The sequence below is a fragment of the Sapajus apella genome, unplaced genomic scaffold (assembly GCF_009761245.1).
Source record: "Sapajus apella isolate SASKATOON/1434 unplaced genomic scaffold, GSC_monkey_1.0 scaffold53, whole genome shotgun sequence".
In the NCBI taxonomy this organism is placed as follows: Eukaryota; Metazoa; Chordata; class Mammalia; order Primates; family Cebidae; genus Sapajus; species Sapajus apella.
The window spans coordinates 3,187,309-3,208,370 of record NW_022436993.1 but is presented as its reverse complement, the minus strand read 5'-3'; the positions used below and the strand labels follow the sequence as shown (position 1 = coordinate 3,208,370).

Genomic DNA, 21,062 nt, shown 5'->3' with positions numbered 1-21,062 from the left:
AGCTTTGTTTTTTGAGATGGAGTCTCGCTCTATCACCTAGGTTGGAGTGTAGTGGCACAATCTTGGCTCACTGCCATCTCCACCCACCCCACCCCCCAACCCCTGGGTTCTAGCATTTCTCCTGACTCAGCCTCTGGTGTATTTTGGATTACAGATGCCTGCCACCACACCCAGCTAATTTTTTTTGTATTTTTAGTAGAGACGGGATTTTGCCATGTTGGGCAGGCTCATCTTGAACTCCTGAACTCAGGTGACCCACCTGTTGCTCTTTGGCCTCCCAAAGTGCTGGGATCACAGGCATTAGCTACTCACTCAGCCTGTTAATAGCTTTTAATGAACAGTAGAAGTCTAAGCAAATGACATCATATGTTTCAGTAATTTTATGCTACTTTATTTAAGAATGTACAGTAACCTCTTAAGGCAAGATTTCTCTGTGATATTTGTGACTGTATCATTCACTTTTGTATGCTTTTTTTCTTTCATTTAGAGAATTTATCTATTTAAGTGAAATACGAGTTACTCTAGTTAGTAGTATTAGAAGAAAAAGGAATTTGAAGGTCACAAATAGATTGCAGAGAAGTAGCAGCTAATTTTGTATATTTTTACAATGAAGCCTTCAGAAAAATGAGGCCAAGTAAGGACATAGTCATTGATATCTTAGGAATGTGTTTTAAAGGCTTCTTAGCCAGGAAAGGGGTATGAAACATGAGGAGAAGGCTAATAACAAGTGTTTGGGTGCTGAGTTGCTTTGGTCATGAACATGAGGGATAAGCTAAGTGAAGAATATCCAAAACATTCCCTCTTATGCATCTACGTTATTCTACATCTCTGCAACTGCAATGAGTCAGCAATTTTAAGATATAAAATCAAGTGAGACTTGAGGGGAATACATTTAAGTGTGCACATGATTTGAAACAAAGCAAGATGAATTAACAATCTCATGTAAATTTTGAAAACAAAGCAACAACAAAAAACACCGCCATAACCATGTAAAGTTTCTGCCCAGCAATAGATGGTAAATCATAAATTATATTGAATGACTTGTTATTTGTAATTTCATGTGTATATAAAATCATTAATTTTTTATTTAGTGTGTCATACTGTTTTAAAGAACATAAAACTATGTATAAATCAATCTGGACTTTATTTTTGGATAAACTTACTCTTCAAAAAGGTCTTAATAAACTATTCATCTATAAATTATGTTGTATGAAAAAATGAGCTTTCTTATGAAGTCTTAGATGTTAGAAAGAATATGTACTTAAGGCAATATGACAATTTCTTTTAATGTGTTAGTTAACACTGTCAGGAATTTAAAATTGGCTACGAATTTTTTTATAACACCTGAACCAACCCTTGTAGTTTATTTTTCAGTAGTTGGGTAATGTTACATGTTTTTGTTATTATATTACGTATTCTGTTTTTGTTACTTTGGGTAAGAAAATCACTGAGGGTCAGATTGGTTGCACAGAGGAAATCTCACTGAATTGGGAACCAGCAACAATGGAAGACAAGACTGTTTTGGCACTGATCAGCTGAGTGAGCCTAACTACTCTGCTGACTTCATTTCCTCTCTGTGTACTTGAAAGATTCATGAAGAACTTCCATTGACTGAGCCCCTGCTCTATGCCAGGCAGCATTATTGCCAATCTCTGCAACAGTATACACTCTGGGCATTATTATGCCCGTCTTATAAATGAAGAAACTGAAGCTTAAAAGGTTAAACAACTGGCTCAAGGTCACACACCTAAAATGTGGTTAATACTGAAGTTCCGGATCATCTAGCTACAAAATCTGTGTGGTTTAGCTCATCAATTTGTCATTCTCTGAATTACATACATTTTACTTTGGGAGTCTTTGCCATGACCCTATGTCTGCATTTTTATAAAAATGTCTTTTTTTTTTTTATTGCGGAGAATTCTCCTAAAAACCTAAAATTGATTTAAGTGACCATGTTTCATACAGTTGTGCCTTGACAAATTTTTCTAAATTTGATTGTTTTTTAAATATTTTATCACAGATCTTCTTAACATAAGCTAACTGCATGCAGTCTTTCAAACATGATGTTCTTTTCCATTTATGTAATTGTTAATAAAATTATTGAAAGATAGTGTCCTCATACCTCTCGATGTTAAAATTCTCTTTATGATCACCTTTTACATCATTTTTTCCAACCCATATTGTGTAATTATTTTATCAGGTGTTGGTCAGTTTCATATGAAGTCCCTCTGGCCATGAATTTTGCATTGAAATAGAATAATTTAAAAAGAAAAAGTACAGCTCGAAAGTTTGCTATCTTGCTAGCATTGGTATATATATATATATTTTTAAAGAGGATATAGATTTATACAGTCTTGGTTTGTCATTGAAACTTACGCTAGTTCATCTCTTTCAAAATGTAATTCTATTGCTCTCTTATATTTTCCTCATAAATGCTGGGGGCCAACTTATAAAAATATATTCATGTATATTCAGAGGTTTCTTTTGTAATAGAAAGCCTAAATGTTGTAAGGCTGAAGAAATCAACATTGATCAAAAACAGCTGCCCTGTTTTAACAAGATATATGTTAATTTCCCCAGAGGTTAAAAATGTTTTAAAAATATAAATGAAGTAGTTAGTCCCCATAGAATCAGGATAATAATAATAAACCATTTTAATTACTTCTAAAAATGCAGCCTTAAGCATTCTTATCTTCTTATTACATCCAATGGCTTAGTTTCCTCTGGGTGCCTATATCCCAGGCAAAGCTTCTGTGGCAATTATGACTGTACTTCATCTTATGCTTCTATACTTGGCATCCAAACATGAAATTTAGAAATTGACTTTGGTATAATTTGATAGAAATAGGTATAATGTGATCTGCCTTTGTGTGTGTGTGTGTGTGTGTGTGTGTGTGTGTGTGTGTGTGTGTGTGTCTATGGGTTTGATATCTGGCTGTTATAAACTTCCATAAGTCAGTTCTGCAAGTTTACAATGTGGGGAAGTTGGGACAGAAATGGAGTAAGGTAGAATATACTTACCTCTATTGTAAACTTGGGAGGTATATTTATTAGGGTTTATGGGTTCCAAACCAGAGAGTCAGGCTTAATGCTAACACCCCCAGCTTTATATTCCCCTGTAAAAATTATAAGATAGTCTTTGATAATGATATGCACATCAGCTAGTGCCAAATAAAATCTCATTAGAGAATATTAGTTAAGGGAATGGGCTGCGTTTAGACTTTTTGAGTAATATTTTGCATATTACAATACCAAATCTTAGATTTTCCTTTTTTTTTTTTTTCCTCCTCTTTTGAGATGGAGTCTCACTTTGATGCCCAGGCTGGAGTGCAGTATCTCTCTGGGTGCACTGCAACCTCCATCTTCCAGGTCTAAGTGATTCTCCTGCCTCAGCCTCCTGAGTAGCTGGGACTACAGGCACCTGCCACCACACCTGGCAAATGTTTGTATTTTTAGCAGAGGCAATGTTTTGCCATATTGGCTAGGCTGGTCCTGAACTCCTGACCTCAATTTAGCCACCCACCTTAGCCTACCAAAGTGCTAGAATTACAGGTTTGAGCCACTGTGCCCAGCCTAAACTCATAAATTTTCTAGTAGTTGAGTGGACACAAAGTTTTTCCTTATTTATTTATTAAAGTATATTACATACAGTACATGACTACGTCTCCTTCAAAGATATTAACATATTTCCAGGTAAGTTGATCTATCCCCAAATCTACCCTTTTCTCTGGAAACAAACAAACATTGTTATCAACTGAGTATGTATTCTCCAGACATTTATTTGGTGTGTATATATATACAGACATAACTTGTTTTATTGTACTTTGTTCTATTGTGCTTGACAGATAATGCGTGTCTTACAAATTAAAGTTTTGTGGCAACTCTACATTGAGAATATCTATCACAGCCATTTTTCCAATAGCATGTGCTCACTTTGTATCTCTGTGTCACATTTTGGTAATTCTTTTTTTTTTTTTGAGACGGAGTTTCGCTCTTGTTACCCAGGCTGGAGTGCAATGGCGCGATCTCGGCTCATCCCAACCTCCGCCTCCTGGGTTCAGGCAATTCTCCTTCCTCAGCCTCCTGAGTAGCTGGGATTACAGGCACGCACCACCATGCCCAGCCAATTTTTTGTAGTTTTTAGTAGAAATGGGGTTTCACCGTGTTGACCAGGATGGTCTCGATCTCTTGACCTCGTGATCCACCCGCCTCGACCTCCCAAAGTGCTGGGATTACAGGCATGAGCCACCGCGCCCGGCCTACATTTTGGTAATTCTTGCAGTATTTCAGCAAATGCTTTTATTATTATTGTATCTGTCATGGTGATATGTGATCACTGATCTTTGATATTACTATTGTAATTGTTTTGGAATGCCATGAACTGCACCCACTCTAAGGTGAACTTAAGTGATCAGTGTTGAATGAGTTCTGATGCTCCACCAACTAGCAATTCCTCCATCTTTCTCCCTCCCCTCAGGCCTCCTTATTCCCTGAGGCATTACAATGTTGAAATTAGGCCAATTAATAATCCTACAATGGCCTTTAGTGTTCAGATGAAAGGAAGAGTCACATATCACTCATTTTAAATCAAAAGCTAGAAGTGATTAAGCTTAGTAAAAAGGCATAGTGGAGGCTGAGATAGGCTGAAAACTAGGGCCTGTGCACTAAGCAGCCAATTTGTAGATGTAAAGGAAAAATTATTCATGGGAATTAAAAATGCTACTCCAGTGAACACATGTATGATAAGAAAGCAAAACAGCCTTATTGCTGATACAGAGTTTGAGTACTCTAGATAGAAGATTAAAGCAGCCACAACACTGCCTTAAGCCAAAGCCTAATCCAAAGTAAGGACCTAACTCTGTTCAATTCTGTGAAGGCTGAGTTGAGAAAACTACAGAAGAAAAGCTGGAAGCTAGCAGACGTTTGTTCATAAAGTGCAAGGAAAGCGGCCATCTCCATAACATAAAAGTGTAAAGTGAATCAGCAAATGCTGATGGAGAAACTGTAGCAGGTCATCCTGAAGGCCTAGCTAAGATCATCGATGAGGGTAGCTACATGAAACAGATTTTCAGTATTGATGAAACAGCCTTTTACTGGAAGAAGATGCCATCTAGGACTTTCATAGCTGGAGAAGAGAAGTCAATGACTGGCTTCAAAACTTCAAATGAAAGATTAACCCTTTTGTTAGGGGAACATGCAGGTAGTGACTTTAAATTAAAGCTAATGCTCATGGACCATTCTGAAAATCCTAGGGCCATTAAGAATTATGCTAAACCAACTCTGCCTGTGCTGCAGAAATGTAACAACAAAGTTTGGATGTGATAGTACATGTATTTATAGCATGATTTACTGGATATTTTAAGCCCACTGATGAGACTTACTGCTCAAAAAAGATTCCTTTCAAAATGTTACTGCTCATTGACAATGCACGTAGTCACCCAAGAGCTCTGATGGAGATATGGGGGAGATTAATATTGTTTTCATGCCCACTAACAGCATTCATTCTGCTTCCCATGGAATAAGGAGTTATTTAGATTTTCACATCTTCTTATTTAAGAAACACATTTTGTAAGGCAATCATTGCCATAATGATTCATCTGATGGATCTGGGCAAAGTAAATTGAAAACCTTCTGGAAAGGATTCACCATTCTAGATGCCATTGAGAACATTTATGATTCATGGGAGGAGATCAAACTATCGACATTAACAGGAGTTTGGAAAACTTTGATTCTAACCCTCATGGATGACTTTAAGGGGTTCAAGACTTCCGTGAAGGAAATAACTGCAGATATGGTGAAAATGGCAAGAAAACTAGAATTAGCAGTGGAGCCCGAACATGGGTCTGAGTTACCATAATTTCATAAAACTTGAATGGATGAGGAGTTGGTTCTTACGGATGAGCAAATAAGTAGCTTCTTGGGATGGAATCCACTCCTAGTGAAGATGCTATGAACATTGTTGAAATGACAACAAAGGATTTAGAAGATTACATCATTATAGTTAAGAAGATTGACTCCAGTTTTGAGAGAATTTCAACTGTAGGTAACATGCTATCAAACAGCATCACATGCTACGGAGAAATCTCTCATGAAAGGAAGAGTCAACTGGTACAGCAAATTTCATGGTTTACTATTTTTAAGAAATTGCCACAACCATCTGAAGCTTCAGTAGCCACCACCCTTGTCAGTCAACATCCATCAACATGGAGGCAAGACCCTCCACTAGCAAAAAGATTAGGACTTGCTGCAGCCTCAGATGATTATTAGCGTTTTTTTAGCCATAAAGTATTTTTTGATTATTATTTTTAGACATATGCTATTGCATACTTAATAGACTGCACTATAGTGTAAACATAACTTTTGTATACACCGAGTAACCACAAAATTTATGTGATTCACTTTATTTTGATACTTGATTTATTGCTATGATCTGAAACCAAACCTGAAATATTTTTGAGTTGTGGGTGGATGGATGGATAGATGGATGGATGGACAGATGGACGGATGGACACACAAATAGATATATAGATGAGATATGCCTGGATAGATAGAGAAAATGTACACTGTTGTTTTATGTGTATGTGTGTTTTTATAAATAGTGTCCTACTACGTATTACTGATCATCTTTCAATTAAGTTTTTTAAAAGTTTCCCGGTTATCTCTGGTTAAAAATAGTTTTATACTACCATTTCTGTCTCAGGCATAACTGTGAAGGAGATGACTTTTTTTCTTGGTCTCTGTTATTTTGCTCATTACCTCTTTCATCCATCTTCAGTTTTCAAACCCCCTCTCTCTGTACACACTTAGTATGTTTTCTGTCCTCACCCTGCCACTGAGACTCTAAACAAGATTCCTATATTTTACTTTGAACTTGTCAATGTCTTACTTACCAAATTGTATATTAATCCATGGAACCAAGCATAAAATAAAAGGCTGTGTGCCAGTTAAAAGATATTCCAGTACCAATAAGACAGTGGAGGATATATTTTGGGGAGCACAGGTCTCTTCTCTGTCCTGAAGTCTCACCTATCAGTTTCCAGCTCATTCTGTGAGACCACAAAGCCAACTCTTCCAAATGATATTTTGAAAGAAAACAGTGCACATTTTGAACAGGTCTTACATTTTGGTATGGAACCTCTCGTCAGAGTTCTAATTTATAATCTGAAATCATGGGCTCCTCTCCTTAGCCAGGAGTAAGACAATGAATGCTTAAGAAGATTGTTCAACAATTACAAATGAAAAGGAGACAGATTATCTGCTAATACATAAAAGCAGTACTCCTGCTGCTGTTATGTGGTAGTGATGGTTGTGACACTCCTACCGAGCCTACTGGACCTAAAATATCAGGAGATGCTGTAAGATGGAAGAGGCCATCAAACCACAGCATGACCACAGCCCTGGGAAAGAACCGTTGGGTCCCCCACTCAAGGCATTTGTCTCCTCTTGGGTCATTTTGGATCCCAAACATTAAACATAATTTGTTAGCGATATAATCTTTTGTAGTTTTCAAATTCATCATCCTGATGCTGTTCTCTACCTTGAAGAATGTGTGCCTACTTATTAAGTACCAGTTACAATGCCAGCCATTTTGCAATACTTCATATTTAATAAATGTCAGATTTAATAAGGTAAAGGTTAAGAAAAACGTTATATGGGTGAAACCATTGAAGTTCAAGGTTGCCCAAACCAAAGTGATTATTTCATAATTCAAACTGAGATGGCGTTAACTCCAAAGTCTGTCTTTTTCACTGTACCTTGCAGCTTTTTTTTCATGTCCCCCGGTTCAGTCAACCATGGTGTACAAATTATTTTACAAACAATCATGTATAATATTTTGGATTCTCATTTTTGAGTCTTTTTTTTTGGAAAGTTTTAAAAATAAGTTTCATAATTAGGTATACTATTGCAAATGTAATTTGCCACTTTGGAAATTCTACCAGCCAAAACCCACTTAAATGCTTACTGATAGAAATTTTCTTTTCACCAAAAGCACCTGCTATCTAACATAATGACCAATAGCAAGAAGCCACTCAAATACTCAAGGCTGTTCACTGACTAGATTTGTTTTTCTATTCTCAAATTCTTAAATTAATGAAAGCCCTGAGTTTTGTTGAGGGATTACACAAACTCTATAGGTTTAACAATGCCCTACAGGGGTTTTGAAAGGGGAGTTAGAATTTTCTTTCTCTGGCTATCCAGTTATCTGATAGTTATTTTATATAAGTCACTATTGTGGTTTGGCCTTTAAGAATTTTTTATTGTTACAAAATGAATTGTTACTACTACAAATTATTTTCCTGTTAAGATATTTGCACTACATGTAATTTCTCTACACATTTTGTATTATATTTAGTGATAATACAGCATACCTAAAATGACCTGTTTTTGTGTGTGTACTATTAATTGATATATTTGCTGTGTATTGATACTTGAATTCATTAATGCAGAATTTATGGAAGAAAATAAGATTGATTTTTCTGGACTTTCATTTCTTGCCTCAGTTCTAAGAATTTTGTTTTGAGAAGATAATGCTATTTTAAGTCTAAGAAAATACCTTAAGGTTATTAGATATATTCATGTTTAGCAAACTATTCAGAAATTTATTGAAAAATCAAATCAACTAATTCTTTTGAATTTTGAGTAAAGAATAACATTTATGCACGTTCACAAGGTGAGATACCTGTGTTACTTAATGTGATTTATATTGTGCACATAGTGAAGCTGTGTTTGTAAGTTTCAAAGGTTGCATGTTAGCATGGTGGGAGATATGGAGATTCAAGACCTTGTGCATATGCTTGTTTTAATTCACCAATGCTATCCCACAGGTATTTGTGAAATAGTTTAGGGATGGCATTCAGTATGTACTGGTGGCTCGTATTTTAGAAATGCAGGCAAGATCTCATTTGTAAATTTCTTGGATTGAAAATATCTTCAAGACAGTGTTCTTAGCTTCTTAGACTGTTTAATGATTCAAATTTTAGAGAACAAAACCTCATGAAGCCACTGGCAATATTATTAAGCTTATTGTTACCTTTGTAATCAGTCTTTTTGCATACTGTAGTTGCCCACCCACCTGAATACTAGCCAACTCTGATTTATTTAATTTCCCCCAAAGAATGCTGTCCTACTGCATTGTGACATTTTCACAATGACATATATTGTTTCATACTTAGAAATTTAAGTTAATAATGACATTTCCATTTTGTTTTACAGAGCATCAGGGCATCGGGCCTTATCCTGTTGGAAACAATCCTTTTTGGATCTCTGCTCCTGTACTTTCCAGTAAGTAACATCATCATGTTTTTAAAGTAGACATGTATTTTATATTGCATACTGTAAAGCTGCTTTTTACACACACGCACACACACACCCCTGGTGTTACCAGGAAGTGAAAAGAAAGAGCAGAGGTTATTGAAGGAAGTTGTTGATGAGAAGAGTCAAACTCTAAAATACTCGAAGAGGTTTATTCTGAACCAAATATGAATGACCATGGCCCATGACACAGCCCTTAGGAGGTCCTGGGAGCATGTGCTCCAGGTGGTTGGGTTGCAGCTTGGTTTTCTACATAGAGACATTAGACTTCAATCGGATTCTTTTGAGAAATATGTTGGCTTGGTCCAGAAAGGAAGGAGAATTTGAAGTGTGGGGGGCTTCCAGGCTGTAGGTGAATTTAAATATTTCCTGGTTGACAATTGGTTGAATTTGTCTAAAGACCTGGGATCAATAGAAAGGAAATGTTCAGATTAAAATAAAAGATTGTGGAGACCAAGGTTGTTTTGAGGTCTCACACTGGCTGCCCTTAGAGACGACAGATGACAAATGTCTTCTATTGGTCCTTTGAAAGGTGCTAGACACTCAGTTGATATCTTTAACTGACTTTTAAGAGGTGCTAGACACTCACTTAATATATTCAGGATTGGGAGGGCCTGGAAGAAAAACATCTAGCTATGTTAATAGAGATTCGTTACAGACGCAAATTTCCCCCCACAAAGGACGGCTTTGCAGGGTCATTCCAAAATATGGCACAGGAACATGTTTTGGGGTAAAAATATTTTTATTTTCTTCTTTGTCATGTCATGTTATGCCAGAGTCAGACAGGAAAGTAAGTCATGATATATAGGGTTAAATAAAACCCATCTGATGAAAATTTATTGTTTGTAGGGCATGATTCCACAGACCCCTTAGATAGGAATTTGGGCAAGGTAAATAAAAATCAGAGCTTGGTCGTCAAAGTACACTCCAAGAGAAGAGTGGGCTGGTCTGGCTGGAAATCAGTAGCAAAGCAGGGTGCTTGAAAGAGGATGAGCCACCAGCTCTGAGGGTTTTGCAGTGCTGCTTTTACTATGTCAGACTATTTCTTTAAGTTCCTGTCTGTGTCTCAAATCTCTCACTTTGTCTTTGACTAGTTTCTTGCTCTGCCTCAAGTCCCCACACTGTTCTAGCCCCAGGTTTGTAGGAGTCTCCCTTGCTGTCTGTTGATGCACATGTGCTGCCTGTCATTAGATACAAATTCTACCAACGGCAGCGTTGCTCCTTACCACCATCCCAGGAAGGTCTTATCATGGCTAAATCTGCATTTGTTGCACCTGAGTATCTCTTAGGAATTTCTCCTTTGCCCTCTTTCCCTCTTCTCAGCATGTAGCTAGCTACATTCTGACAGGTTAATTGCAGGATGAGTGATCACTGGGCATCTTAAGGGGTGTATGGGGGAGTTCCTTTCTGCGTAGGTAGTTCTTCTCTCTCTGCTCATATCTAGCAGGCATGTTTCGGGTAACCTCTGGGGTGTGAGACTTTTCAGACTTTCCTTTCTCAAGGGCTCCCCCCTCCTGCTATGTCTGGCCATTTGCCTAGTCTAACACAAGGGCTTTACAGATGTTTAAATCCTGGGTTTTACCATTTGAGTGACCTTAGACAAGTTACTTAATGTTCTTAAACCTTGGTTTTCTCTTATAAAATGGTGCTGATTATACTTTGCTTCCCATATTTGTGAGGAAGATTAAGTGCTTCAGTGAGGTAACATATGAAAGGCAAATTTGGTATGTATGCTTAATATATACAAATACATATCACTTTCCTTCTTCCTTCCCCTCTCCCTGAATCAGAACCATCAGACACACCAATTAATGTCAGAAAAATTGAAATGGTTGCATAGTAAAATAAGCATGATGAAATAAATGAATGTATGGTACCAGTGGCTTATATAATCATGGTGGACTCTATCATACCAGTAACATGTCTGAAACCAGAAGATAAGTACTGAGTTTACAAATTCAACTCAGCCAACTTAAGTTCAGTGGTTATTGTGTGCCAAGCACGATGCTAATTTCTGGCAGTACTCAATGAGCAAGACAAACTTGATTTCTCAAGAATCTTACAGAGTAGAGGAAGAGATGAGTTAGTACAAACAATGATAACACAATGTGACAAACACTAAGCGAGCAGAAAGGACAGGATGCTGTGGAGGCACTTAGGAGAGACACCTAATCAAGCTTAGGGAATAAAGGATCCCTTGGCAGAGACCTGAAAGGTGTGTAAGTATAAGAGAAGAAAAGGTAGGGCTGCTGGGACACCAGATTCTTTTTGTTTTGTTTTGTTTTGTTTTTTCTTGCCTCACTCCCTGCTCCATCTCAGCTTGCTTTGTTGAGTCTTCATTTTACCTCCCACCTCTTCACACTTGAATGCCTCAGAAGTGAGTTCTTGTAGCTTTTCTTAATCTGCACTCTCACTTGATGATCTCATCTAGCCTCAAAGCTTTAAGTACTATTTAAATGCCAATGACTGCCAAATTTATATCTCCAACCCAAACCTTTCTCCTTAGCTCCCAACTCATATTCAGCTGCTGAGGCAACCACTCCATTTGCATGTCCAGCAGAATTCCCTATCATGTGTTCAGCTGAGGCATTGATCTCTCCCTCAGATTCAGCCTTCCAGTTTCCACTGTTGGCAGCTCTATCATTCTAGTTACTCAGGCCAAAAACCTAGGAATCATTCTTGAGACCATTCTCTCCCTCACATCAGAAAACCTTTAAAGACACAGCAAGAATCTAATGAGCCCCTGCCACATTCACTGCCACCACCTGGTCTAAACCATGATCCGCCCCTCCTGGATTGTTGCCGTGATCCCTTATCAGCCTCTCTTCTTCCATTCTGGCCCCATAGAGTGTATCTATTTTCAAATATCACCCAGTTTTAACATGAAAGTTAGACTGACCATGTCACTCCTCTTTACAAAACTCCCCAAAGATTCCCATTTTACTTAGAGTAAAAGCCAAAATCCGTCCTGTGGCCTCTAAGGCTTAACTTTTCTATTTATTCTTAAAATGGAAATACATTTAAACATAATCAGTGCTATGATCTGACTGTGTCCTCCAAAATTTATGTGTTAGAAACTTAATCTCCAATGCCATGGTGTTGGGAAGTAGGGTATTCTGGGAGGTGTTTAGAACCTCATGAATGGGCTAATGCCCTTACATGTAAAAGGGCTTGGTGGAGGGAGTTTGGTCCTTTTTGTTCTTCTCCCTTCCACACAGCAAGAAGGCCCTCACCAGAAACCAGATGCTGACACTTTGATCTTGGATTTTTCAGCTTCCAGAACTGTGAGAAATACATTACTATTCTTTGTAAATTACCCAGCCTCTGGTATTTTGTTATAGCAGCACAAACAGACTAAGACAGTCAGTATTAAAGTTTTTATAAAGTCATCCATATTCTTTAAGTTTTCTAATTTTCTAGCAAAGAGTTATGCATGGTATTAGTAACAGAAGCAATACAGCAGTATAAAGACTGTTTATCATTGGTACACTTCCTGTATAAATGTGTCATGCATCTTAACCTTTAATCTTTCCCACAGAACCCTAGGGCAGATATTTAACCAGTCATCAGATCATCTAATAAAGAATGAAATATCTGAAATGACTTCAGTAACCTGTTGAAAAATTTTAATTATCTGAATATCTGTTGTTAACCCTTATCTTTTATTTTTAACCTCTGCTATTTTTAAATCAGTTTTCCATCCAGTAGCCAGAGAGATACACAAATGTCAAATCGAGTTACCTCTGATGACTTCTTTTGACATATTAGGTCTGCTGCGGTCCTTGCCCACCTCCCCAGCCTCGTCTTAGATTACCTTTCTCCTCGCTTTCTGCTCTCCAACCACCCTGACCTTCTTTCAGTTCTCAGATAAAACATGATCTGTTTCATGATAGGCATAATAATGGTCCTCAACAATGTCCACAATCCTAATCCCTGGAAAGTTTGAATATGTTACCTTACTTGGAAAAAGGGACTTTGCTGATAGGATTATTTTAAAGACTTTGAGATAGGGAGATTATCCTGGAGTATCTGAGTATGCCTATGGCTCCTAAGAGAAAGAGGGAAGCAGAAGAGAAAGAACCAAATAGATGGCATAGTGAAAAAGATTGACTGGCATTGATCATTTTGAAGATAGGTGAGGGAGGTTGCAAGCTGAAGAATGCAGGCAGCCTCTAGATGCTGGAAAAGGCAAGTAAACAGTTTCTTCCCCTAGACCCTCTACAAGGAAGGCAGCTCTGCCAACACCTTAATTGTAGTTCCTTAAGACTCATTTTGGGTATAGGAGCTCCAAAACTATAAGTCCATGTTGTTTAAAGCCGCTAAGTTTTATGACACTATGTTACAGCAGCTATGGGACGCTAATACACCTCCTGTCATAGGACCTCTTCACGTACCTTCTTTTGTTTGTTTTGAAAAATCTTCCTCTTTTTCTTTTCCTCACTCCTACCCTACCATCCTTTAGGCTCATTACCAGATAGTCATTTTCTAGATTTCTCCATCAGTATCACTTTTTCAGGAATGCTTTCTTTGACCCCTAATCGCAGTCAAATTCCTTGCAATAACTTCTCTTGGAATCCTGCTGTTTTTCTTGACAACACCTATTTCAGTTTGTAATTACACACTCAAAATCTGATTATTTGATAATGTCATTCTCTTGCACAGATATTAAATTATGTGACAGTAGGGCACGTTTCTGTTTTGCTCAGCATCGTATCTGCAGCACTCAGCCCAGTGCCTGTCACCATAGTAGAAGCACAGTAAATATGCACAGAATGAGCAAATAAGCTATACTTAGATGAACTTAGAAATTGACCCTAAACTAGTGCCTACTGTCCTGTTGAAGTACCCTCCAATGTCTGCTTGATTGTAGAAGACTAAGAATGCTGACCCTTATTTATATTTATTTAGCACCCGCAGTTGGGCAATACAAACACTTTCTAGTGTTATTTTGGGGGACTTAGCAGAAGTTCAGTTCATCTTGGTTCTAATATTCGTGTTTATTCAAAACAAGTGGTTGTATTAATAAGCACAGTCCTATAATCTGCAGAATTTTAAAGCTTCTTAAATAGAAACCCTCTAGAAAAGTATGACATTTGAAAGGATAACAAGTGTCAGGTTGCTAAATGCTAAAAGCAGTTACCAGGGGACCCTTTCCTTGACTGATATTCAATTTTAAAAGACATGTGATAGACCTGTACTTATGGTGATAACAGATACAGAGAGCTGACAGATTAAAAGAAAGATAAAGACTGTACTTTGTGATTATTCTAATATGCTTGTAAGGGAAAAACCAAAAAAGGGGGCTTAGCAAATAAATTCTACCCAACAAAAACATTAGGATACCTCATCCTATTGACGTCATGATTAACTAGCTATTTTATCTTTCAGAACATAGTTCTTTTCGTAATGGCTCAAGATAATAACTTGTAGCTCCCAAGTGCACATTCTGTACCTTGGTTTTAATTTAGGGCTCATGCTCTGAAGATAGAAAGGACCACATTATTTAACAAAGATTTAGATGTAGCATAAGATACCAGGGAAAAGGAGATTAAAGGCAAAGAATAACCTGGTGTTGGACTGGACTCACTGGCTTCCTTGGGTTTTTCAGGAAAAAAAAAAAAAAGATAACTTTCACCTAGGATTTTGCTATAAGGAAGACATGTATTAAGTGGTTAAGGTGACTAAGTAAACCAAATATAGCCAAAAAGTCTAATAATTTGGCGGTATAAATGTGACAAATATCTTTCTTATTTGTTAAATACCTTACCTACTTTCTGTATTCTTGGTGCGGACTGTACTAGAATGGTTCATGAAAGTTCTACTGGGAGGTTACCATTTTTTTAAAGGCATACTTGAATAAAATAGAATTGTTTTTAGGGCTAGCTAACTCCATGGAAGTAGGCTTTGTGGGTATTCACTGTTCTACTGAGTTACGCAATGAGCCTTTTCTTTTTATGCTGCATATTGTTGTTCAGATTTGCAAGAATTAAGGTTATTTTTGCCTTTTCTAAGCAATCTTAGACTACAGACGATTTCATAACAATGCTTATATTGGAAAGTCCAAATTAGAGATTATCATCATTGTGCAGATGAGGACAAACCAAAATCTGACTAAATTTAGCATTGTTATATTGGGTAGCAGAGAGCTGAAGCATTCAAACATTTTCTTACAGATTCTCAGAAGAGATGCATGATTTGAAGTCCATACATTTGTGAACAAATGATCAGTAATCACCTAACAACTTTTGTATAATTTATAAAAGAAAAACGAATTTTAAGAAAAAACTAAAGTGTATTTTTTGTTAAGTTACATTTAAAAAGACATGTTATAGACTGATAAAGCACATTCTTTAGTTTGTTTTGCCTTGACTAAACCATCAGTTTCATTTAATAAGGGTTTTTTTTTTCTTTCCCCTCTAACTTTGCTTACTTCATTTGGTTGGTGGATGTGTCTTCCTATAAAGGACACCAATGCATATGTAAATAACACTTGTGTTCAGGTTGTTCCTCCCTACCCCAGTCTTAGAAGAAGAACTGCAAAGTATTAGAACTAGAAGGGACACTGGATACAACTCAGTCTTTCTCCAACCTCTTTATTTTGCAAATGCAAGGAGAGGCTGAGAGACACTATGATTCAGATTCATCCACTTTTTTTCAGCTAAGTAATGAGAAAGCCAAGAATTAAATCCATTCTCTTAACTTCTGATCTGTTGTTCTATTCACTACATGGCAGTACTTCTCACAGAGGATATGAATGTAATATTCAAATGACATCAAACAGGAGGCTGGGAGGCTCATGTTGTACCCATTCGCCAGTCACCCTAACTCATTAGGAAACAAAGCCCCAGAGGATGACAGAAACCCAGAATCAATTTATAATGGCTCAGGGTTTGGTTCTAAGACTCAGTGTAAAATCCTGATCAGCTTGGATGACTATGTTAGTGAGCCATCTGAAGTTTCTGATATCTTTCCTATAAAAATGGCAATTTTATGTTCAAACCTAACATCAGGTTGGTTTTAGTGGCATAGAGCCTATATCAGGTAAGAGATTTGTTTTTCAATGATCACCCCAAAACCTAAAACTAAAACTTACACTTAAATTTTTCCAATATGGAAAAAACCCATCCAGAGCACAGGTATTGCCCAGAAGTGGAAGAAAAACAAGTACAGCTTAAAGGAAGGGGGTAAAAGAGAAAGTTGAAAGTGGATGAACCTGGAAACCATCATTCTCAGCAAACTGACAGAAGAGCAGAAGATCAAACACCGCATGTTCTCACTCATAGGCGGGTGTTGAACAATGAGAACACATGGACACAGGAAGGGGAGCACTACACACTGGGGTCAGTTGGGGGCAAATAGGGGAGGGACGGTGGGGGGTGGGGAGTTGGGGACAGATAGCAAGGGGAGAGATGCCAGATGTAGGTGATGGGGAGGAAGGCAGCAAATCACACTGCCACATATGTACCTATGCAACAATCTTGCATGTTCTTCACATGTACCCCAAAACCTAAAATGCAATAAAATAAATGGAAAAAAAAAAAGAAAGTGGAGAGGGAGAATAAGACCATGAGAATATAGGTAAAGCAGCCAAGTTTTAATCCATTACTGTTACTGTTTATTTTGATTGCTAAAATTATTTTAGATTTGGCCAGCGAGAACCCATTTAGGCTGGCTCCTGTATCCTTTTAATGTGACCCCATTGTTCTTTGAGCACTTTCCTATGTTCTAGTGCAACAGAATGTTCCAAGCTCATTTTATACTTCACTCACCCAGCCCTGCAATAAGCCTTTTCTCCAAAGAGCCCTGGTTCTTTTCAGGGAAAAAGGGTAGCAATTCGCTTCTGTGACAGATTGACTTCCATGGCAAACAGACAGCAGAAAGTTCCCCCAACTTTACAAGTAGACTATTGTTGTTAAGCCGATCTATAGAATGCATCTCACTTGGTGTCCTTTAGAGCTATTTGGATTGATATCAGAGAAAAAGAAATTGGAAAGAAAGTTAAATACTTACGAACATAACATTACTATTGGGAAAACGATAGTATGGGGTTAGTGGTTTTTGCTAATGTAGCTCAGAAAGTATGGTAATAGTAGACTCTTAATCCCCAAACTGCTGGAGCATTTCAGCAATACTGGCTCATAGAGAAAGCAAAAGACATCAGAGATCTGGACCTTCCAGGAAGCTTGAAGAATGAGATGCCTAGACACTTTGTTCTCTTCTATAGTATAGGTTAGAGAAATAGACAAAACAGCCATAGATGGCCCGAAGCTCTGTGTTTTTCTGTTTATTCACTCGGCTTGTCTCCTCTATTGTACTCAACCTACCAGAGAGAAGTCTGATCATTGACAGGAGTGGCTGTCAACATGTAAAGGCATGGAGTCTGCCCAGTGTGCATATTCTAGGATATTTGGTTAGCCTTACTCCAATCAGCGATATATGAGGAATTGACCAATAATCTTCCTTTAATTGAAAGAGTTTTAATAAACTTAGCCTTCAAAAATTAAGAGTTGGAATCTTGGCTTTAGTTTGTCAGTGAAAAGCAACAGGTTATCATCTTTGCTACAATAAACACAAAGCAGAAAATGCCTCTTGAAAATACCTTGTTACTTCAGTGAAATATAATAATCTCTCATTTACGAAGTAGAGCAAAATTGAAGAACACAACAAAAAAGGTAAAAGATCAACCAAAGTCATTATCATCCAGAAATAGTCATTGTGTACATTTAATTATAGGTACAGGTATATACAGAAATAGAAATAGATGAAATATATAGTATGTATGTGTGTGTGCACACGTGTGTGTGTGTATAGACAGAAAAAAAGAAAAGAATTGATGGATGGTGGATTAATCTGTGAAATTTTATAAAGATACTAATTGTAATCTTTATTTTAACAAAACTCAGATGTTACTGATTTTTAGATTAATATATTTTACAATAACCATTATTCTAAAAGATCTTTCTAAAGTTAAAAAATTGTAATAAATGTAAAAGGTTGATTATTTTTTATTTAGCTATATGTTTCAACTTTAGGTAGTATCGCTTGACTCCAGCTGTGACAGCTAGTTCCTTTTGTTCTTTTTGTATCTAGTAGTTGAATATTACTGGGTCTTGAAGATAGCCTGATTTCTTTCTCCTGTAGATGACCTGATGTTTCTTTCAGATGCCAATAAAAGTCATTTTTCAGTCAGGCTAGAGTGCAATGGTGTGATCTCAGCTCACTGAAACCTCCACCTCCCGGGTTCCAATGATTCTCCTGCCTTAGCCTCCAAAGTAGCTGAGATTATAGGTACCTGCCACCTCACTCGGCTAGTTTTTGTATCTTTAATAGAGACAAGGTTTCACCATGTTGGCCAGGCTGGTCTCGACCTCCTGACCTCAATTGATCCACCCACCTTGGCCTCTCATAGTGCTGGGATTACAGGTACGAGCCACTGCGCCCGGGCTGAATTTTTCTTTACCATTTTATTTGAATCATGATACTCCCTTTCTATATATAGATTTAAGACTTATTTCTAGATGTTTTAACATTTTATCTTTAATTTTTTTCTGTTATATTTCTCCTCTTGTTCATCATACATAAGTTTTCAGTACATCACATTTTCTTTTCCTTCTGTATCTCTAATCTTTCTAGTGATTTGTATATTTTTGCCCTTTTCCATTCTATTTTGTGTGGTTTCCTCAAGTCTTTATTACATGACTTTTACAGCATTTTCAGTTATGTTTATCCTGCATGAGTTGATTCTGATATTTCTGTGACCTCTTGAATGTTTTGTTTTATTTTCATTTTTCTCCTCTGCACCCCTGCTTTCTTGGAGCCATTTTATCTTTCTTTGTTTTTTTCTCTTCTTTACTTAGATTACATTTTTCTTTGAGTTTATTTGTCAGAAGGAACATATTTTTTATAATTTCTTTGAGGCCATGAGAATTACTTACTTGAACCTTTATCTGTTGGATTTGGTAATGTCCCTTTTGATGAACATTCCTTATCTGCACCCTTCCCACCAATATTTAGACAAAGAGTCTGCCATGGTTCTTCTCTGATTTTTATTCACTTTTATTATAATCATTCTTTTTCATTATGGTAAAATATACATAAAACTTACCACTTTAACTATTTTAAATGCACAATTCAGTGGCTTTAAATACATTCACAGTGTTGTGCAACCATCACTGTTACCTCTTTCCAACGCTTTTTCATCATCTCAAACTGAAACTCTGTATTCATTAAATAATAACTTCCCACTCCCTTTTCCCTCAGGCTTCAAACCTGTGTTATACTTTATTTCTATGAAATTGCCTTTTCTAGGCCCCTCACATGATTGGAATCACACAACATTTATTCTTTTGTCCCTGGCTTATTTCATTTGCCATAATGTTTTCAACCTTTATCTATATTGTAGCATGTATCCAAATTTAATTCCTTTATATGGCTTAATTATATTTCATTATATGTATATACCACATTTTGTTTACTATTCATCTGTTGATGGACACTTAGGTTGTTTTCACCTTTTGGCTATTGTGAATAATGCTTGTTGTATTTCCCTCTATACACAGAGTGGTCATGAACTCTACCGCAGCCCTGATGGGGCCTTTGGGGTTGTTATGGATGTTTACCATGTGCCTATCAGAAGATACTCTTTTATCCTGGTAGACAGTTTGCTGCCTGAGTGTCCAGCCTGTGACCAGGTGTCCCTTTCTTCAGGTATTAATACTGAAAGACACTTTCATGGCTCCTGTCTGAGTTTATTTCTGCCAAGATAACCACTCTCCGGAAGAACCTTGATTGGGAGAAAAATTGGACTCAACTGTGTCAGTCAGTCACACAGGAGGCAACACAACAAAATCAGTAACAGAAGCAGTTTATTACTTACAGGTTCATGAATGATGAGGGGTGGTACCAGGAAGAGCCGAGGGAAGGGTCACAGGGATGATGAGCTCAACCAGCAGGTGGGGAGCCAGACCGAGACAGACCTATGGACTGAGACCTTTAGTGGGGTACAGAGCGTCACCCAAGCAGATTTCCTGCTGGGAGTTCTAGTGGTGAGATGAGATAAAGCAGGCATGCATTCCACAGTGTCATGGTGTGGCCGCTGCACCCCAAGCTGCAGTTTCTGCATTTATGCAGATTATGGGGGTCAGTGGGATGAGTTAAATAGAGTTAAGTATATGTCCCAAGGAGGTGATCATTAGGAGGTGATGTGTAAACCAGATCTCTAGACTGACCACCTTAAGGAACTAGGAGAGGGCAGGGAGCTAGAAATTGTGTCAAGGATGGCTGGGCCCTGTTCCGTGTATGAGAAAGTTAAACCTATATTCAAAATGCATGCTGAGGCAACATCAAATTATCGGAATTTACTGCATGCTGCTATGAACATTAGTGTACACGTATCTGTTTGAGTCCCTGATTTCAATTTTTTGGGTCTATGCCTAGAAGTGGAATTGCTGCATCATATGGTAAATCTATGTTTAACTTTTTGAGAAATCGCCAAACTCTGTTCCAAAGTGGCTGCACCATTTTACATTCCCACCAGCAACACAGAGTGTTTCAGTTTCTCCACATCCACACCAAGACTTGTCATTTTCCATTTTATATTTTTATAGTAGCCATCCACATGAGTGTGAGTTGATAGCTCATTGTGGTTTTGATTTTCTATTTTTGATTTTTCAATGAGGCTGGTTTTCAGGGTATCTGTTTTATACATAGTCATGTAGAGAACTGGGCAGGGGAACAGACTGAGGCTACTC

General features: G+C 37.5%; 1 protein-coding gene across 1 annotated transcript in view; it reads left to right on the top strand.

The window, feature by feature from the left end:
* The window catches only part of GPR158 (G protein-coupled receptor 158), a 400,381-nt gene that overhangs the window by 264,596 nt on the left and 114,723 nt on the right, over nucleotides 1–21,062 (top strand). The window contains exon 5 of the mRNA XM_032243850.1: nucleotides 9,214–9,282. Within this exon, the coding sequence (XP_032099741.1) occupies nucleotides 9,214–9,282 (69 nt within the window). The remainder of the gene's footprint in view (nucleotides 1–9,213; nucleotides 9,283–21,062) is intronic.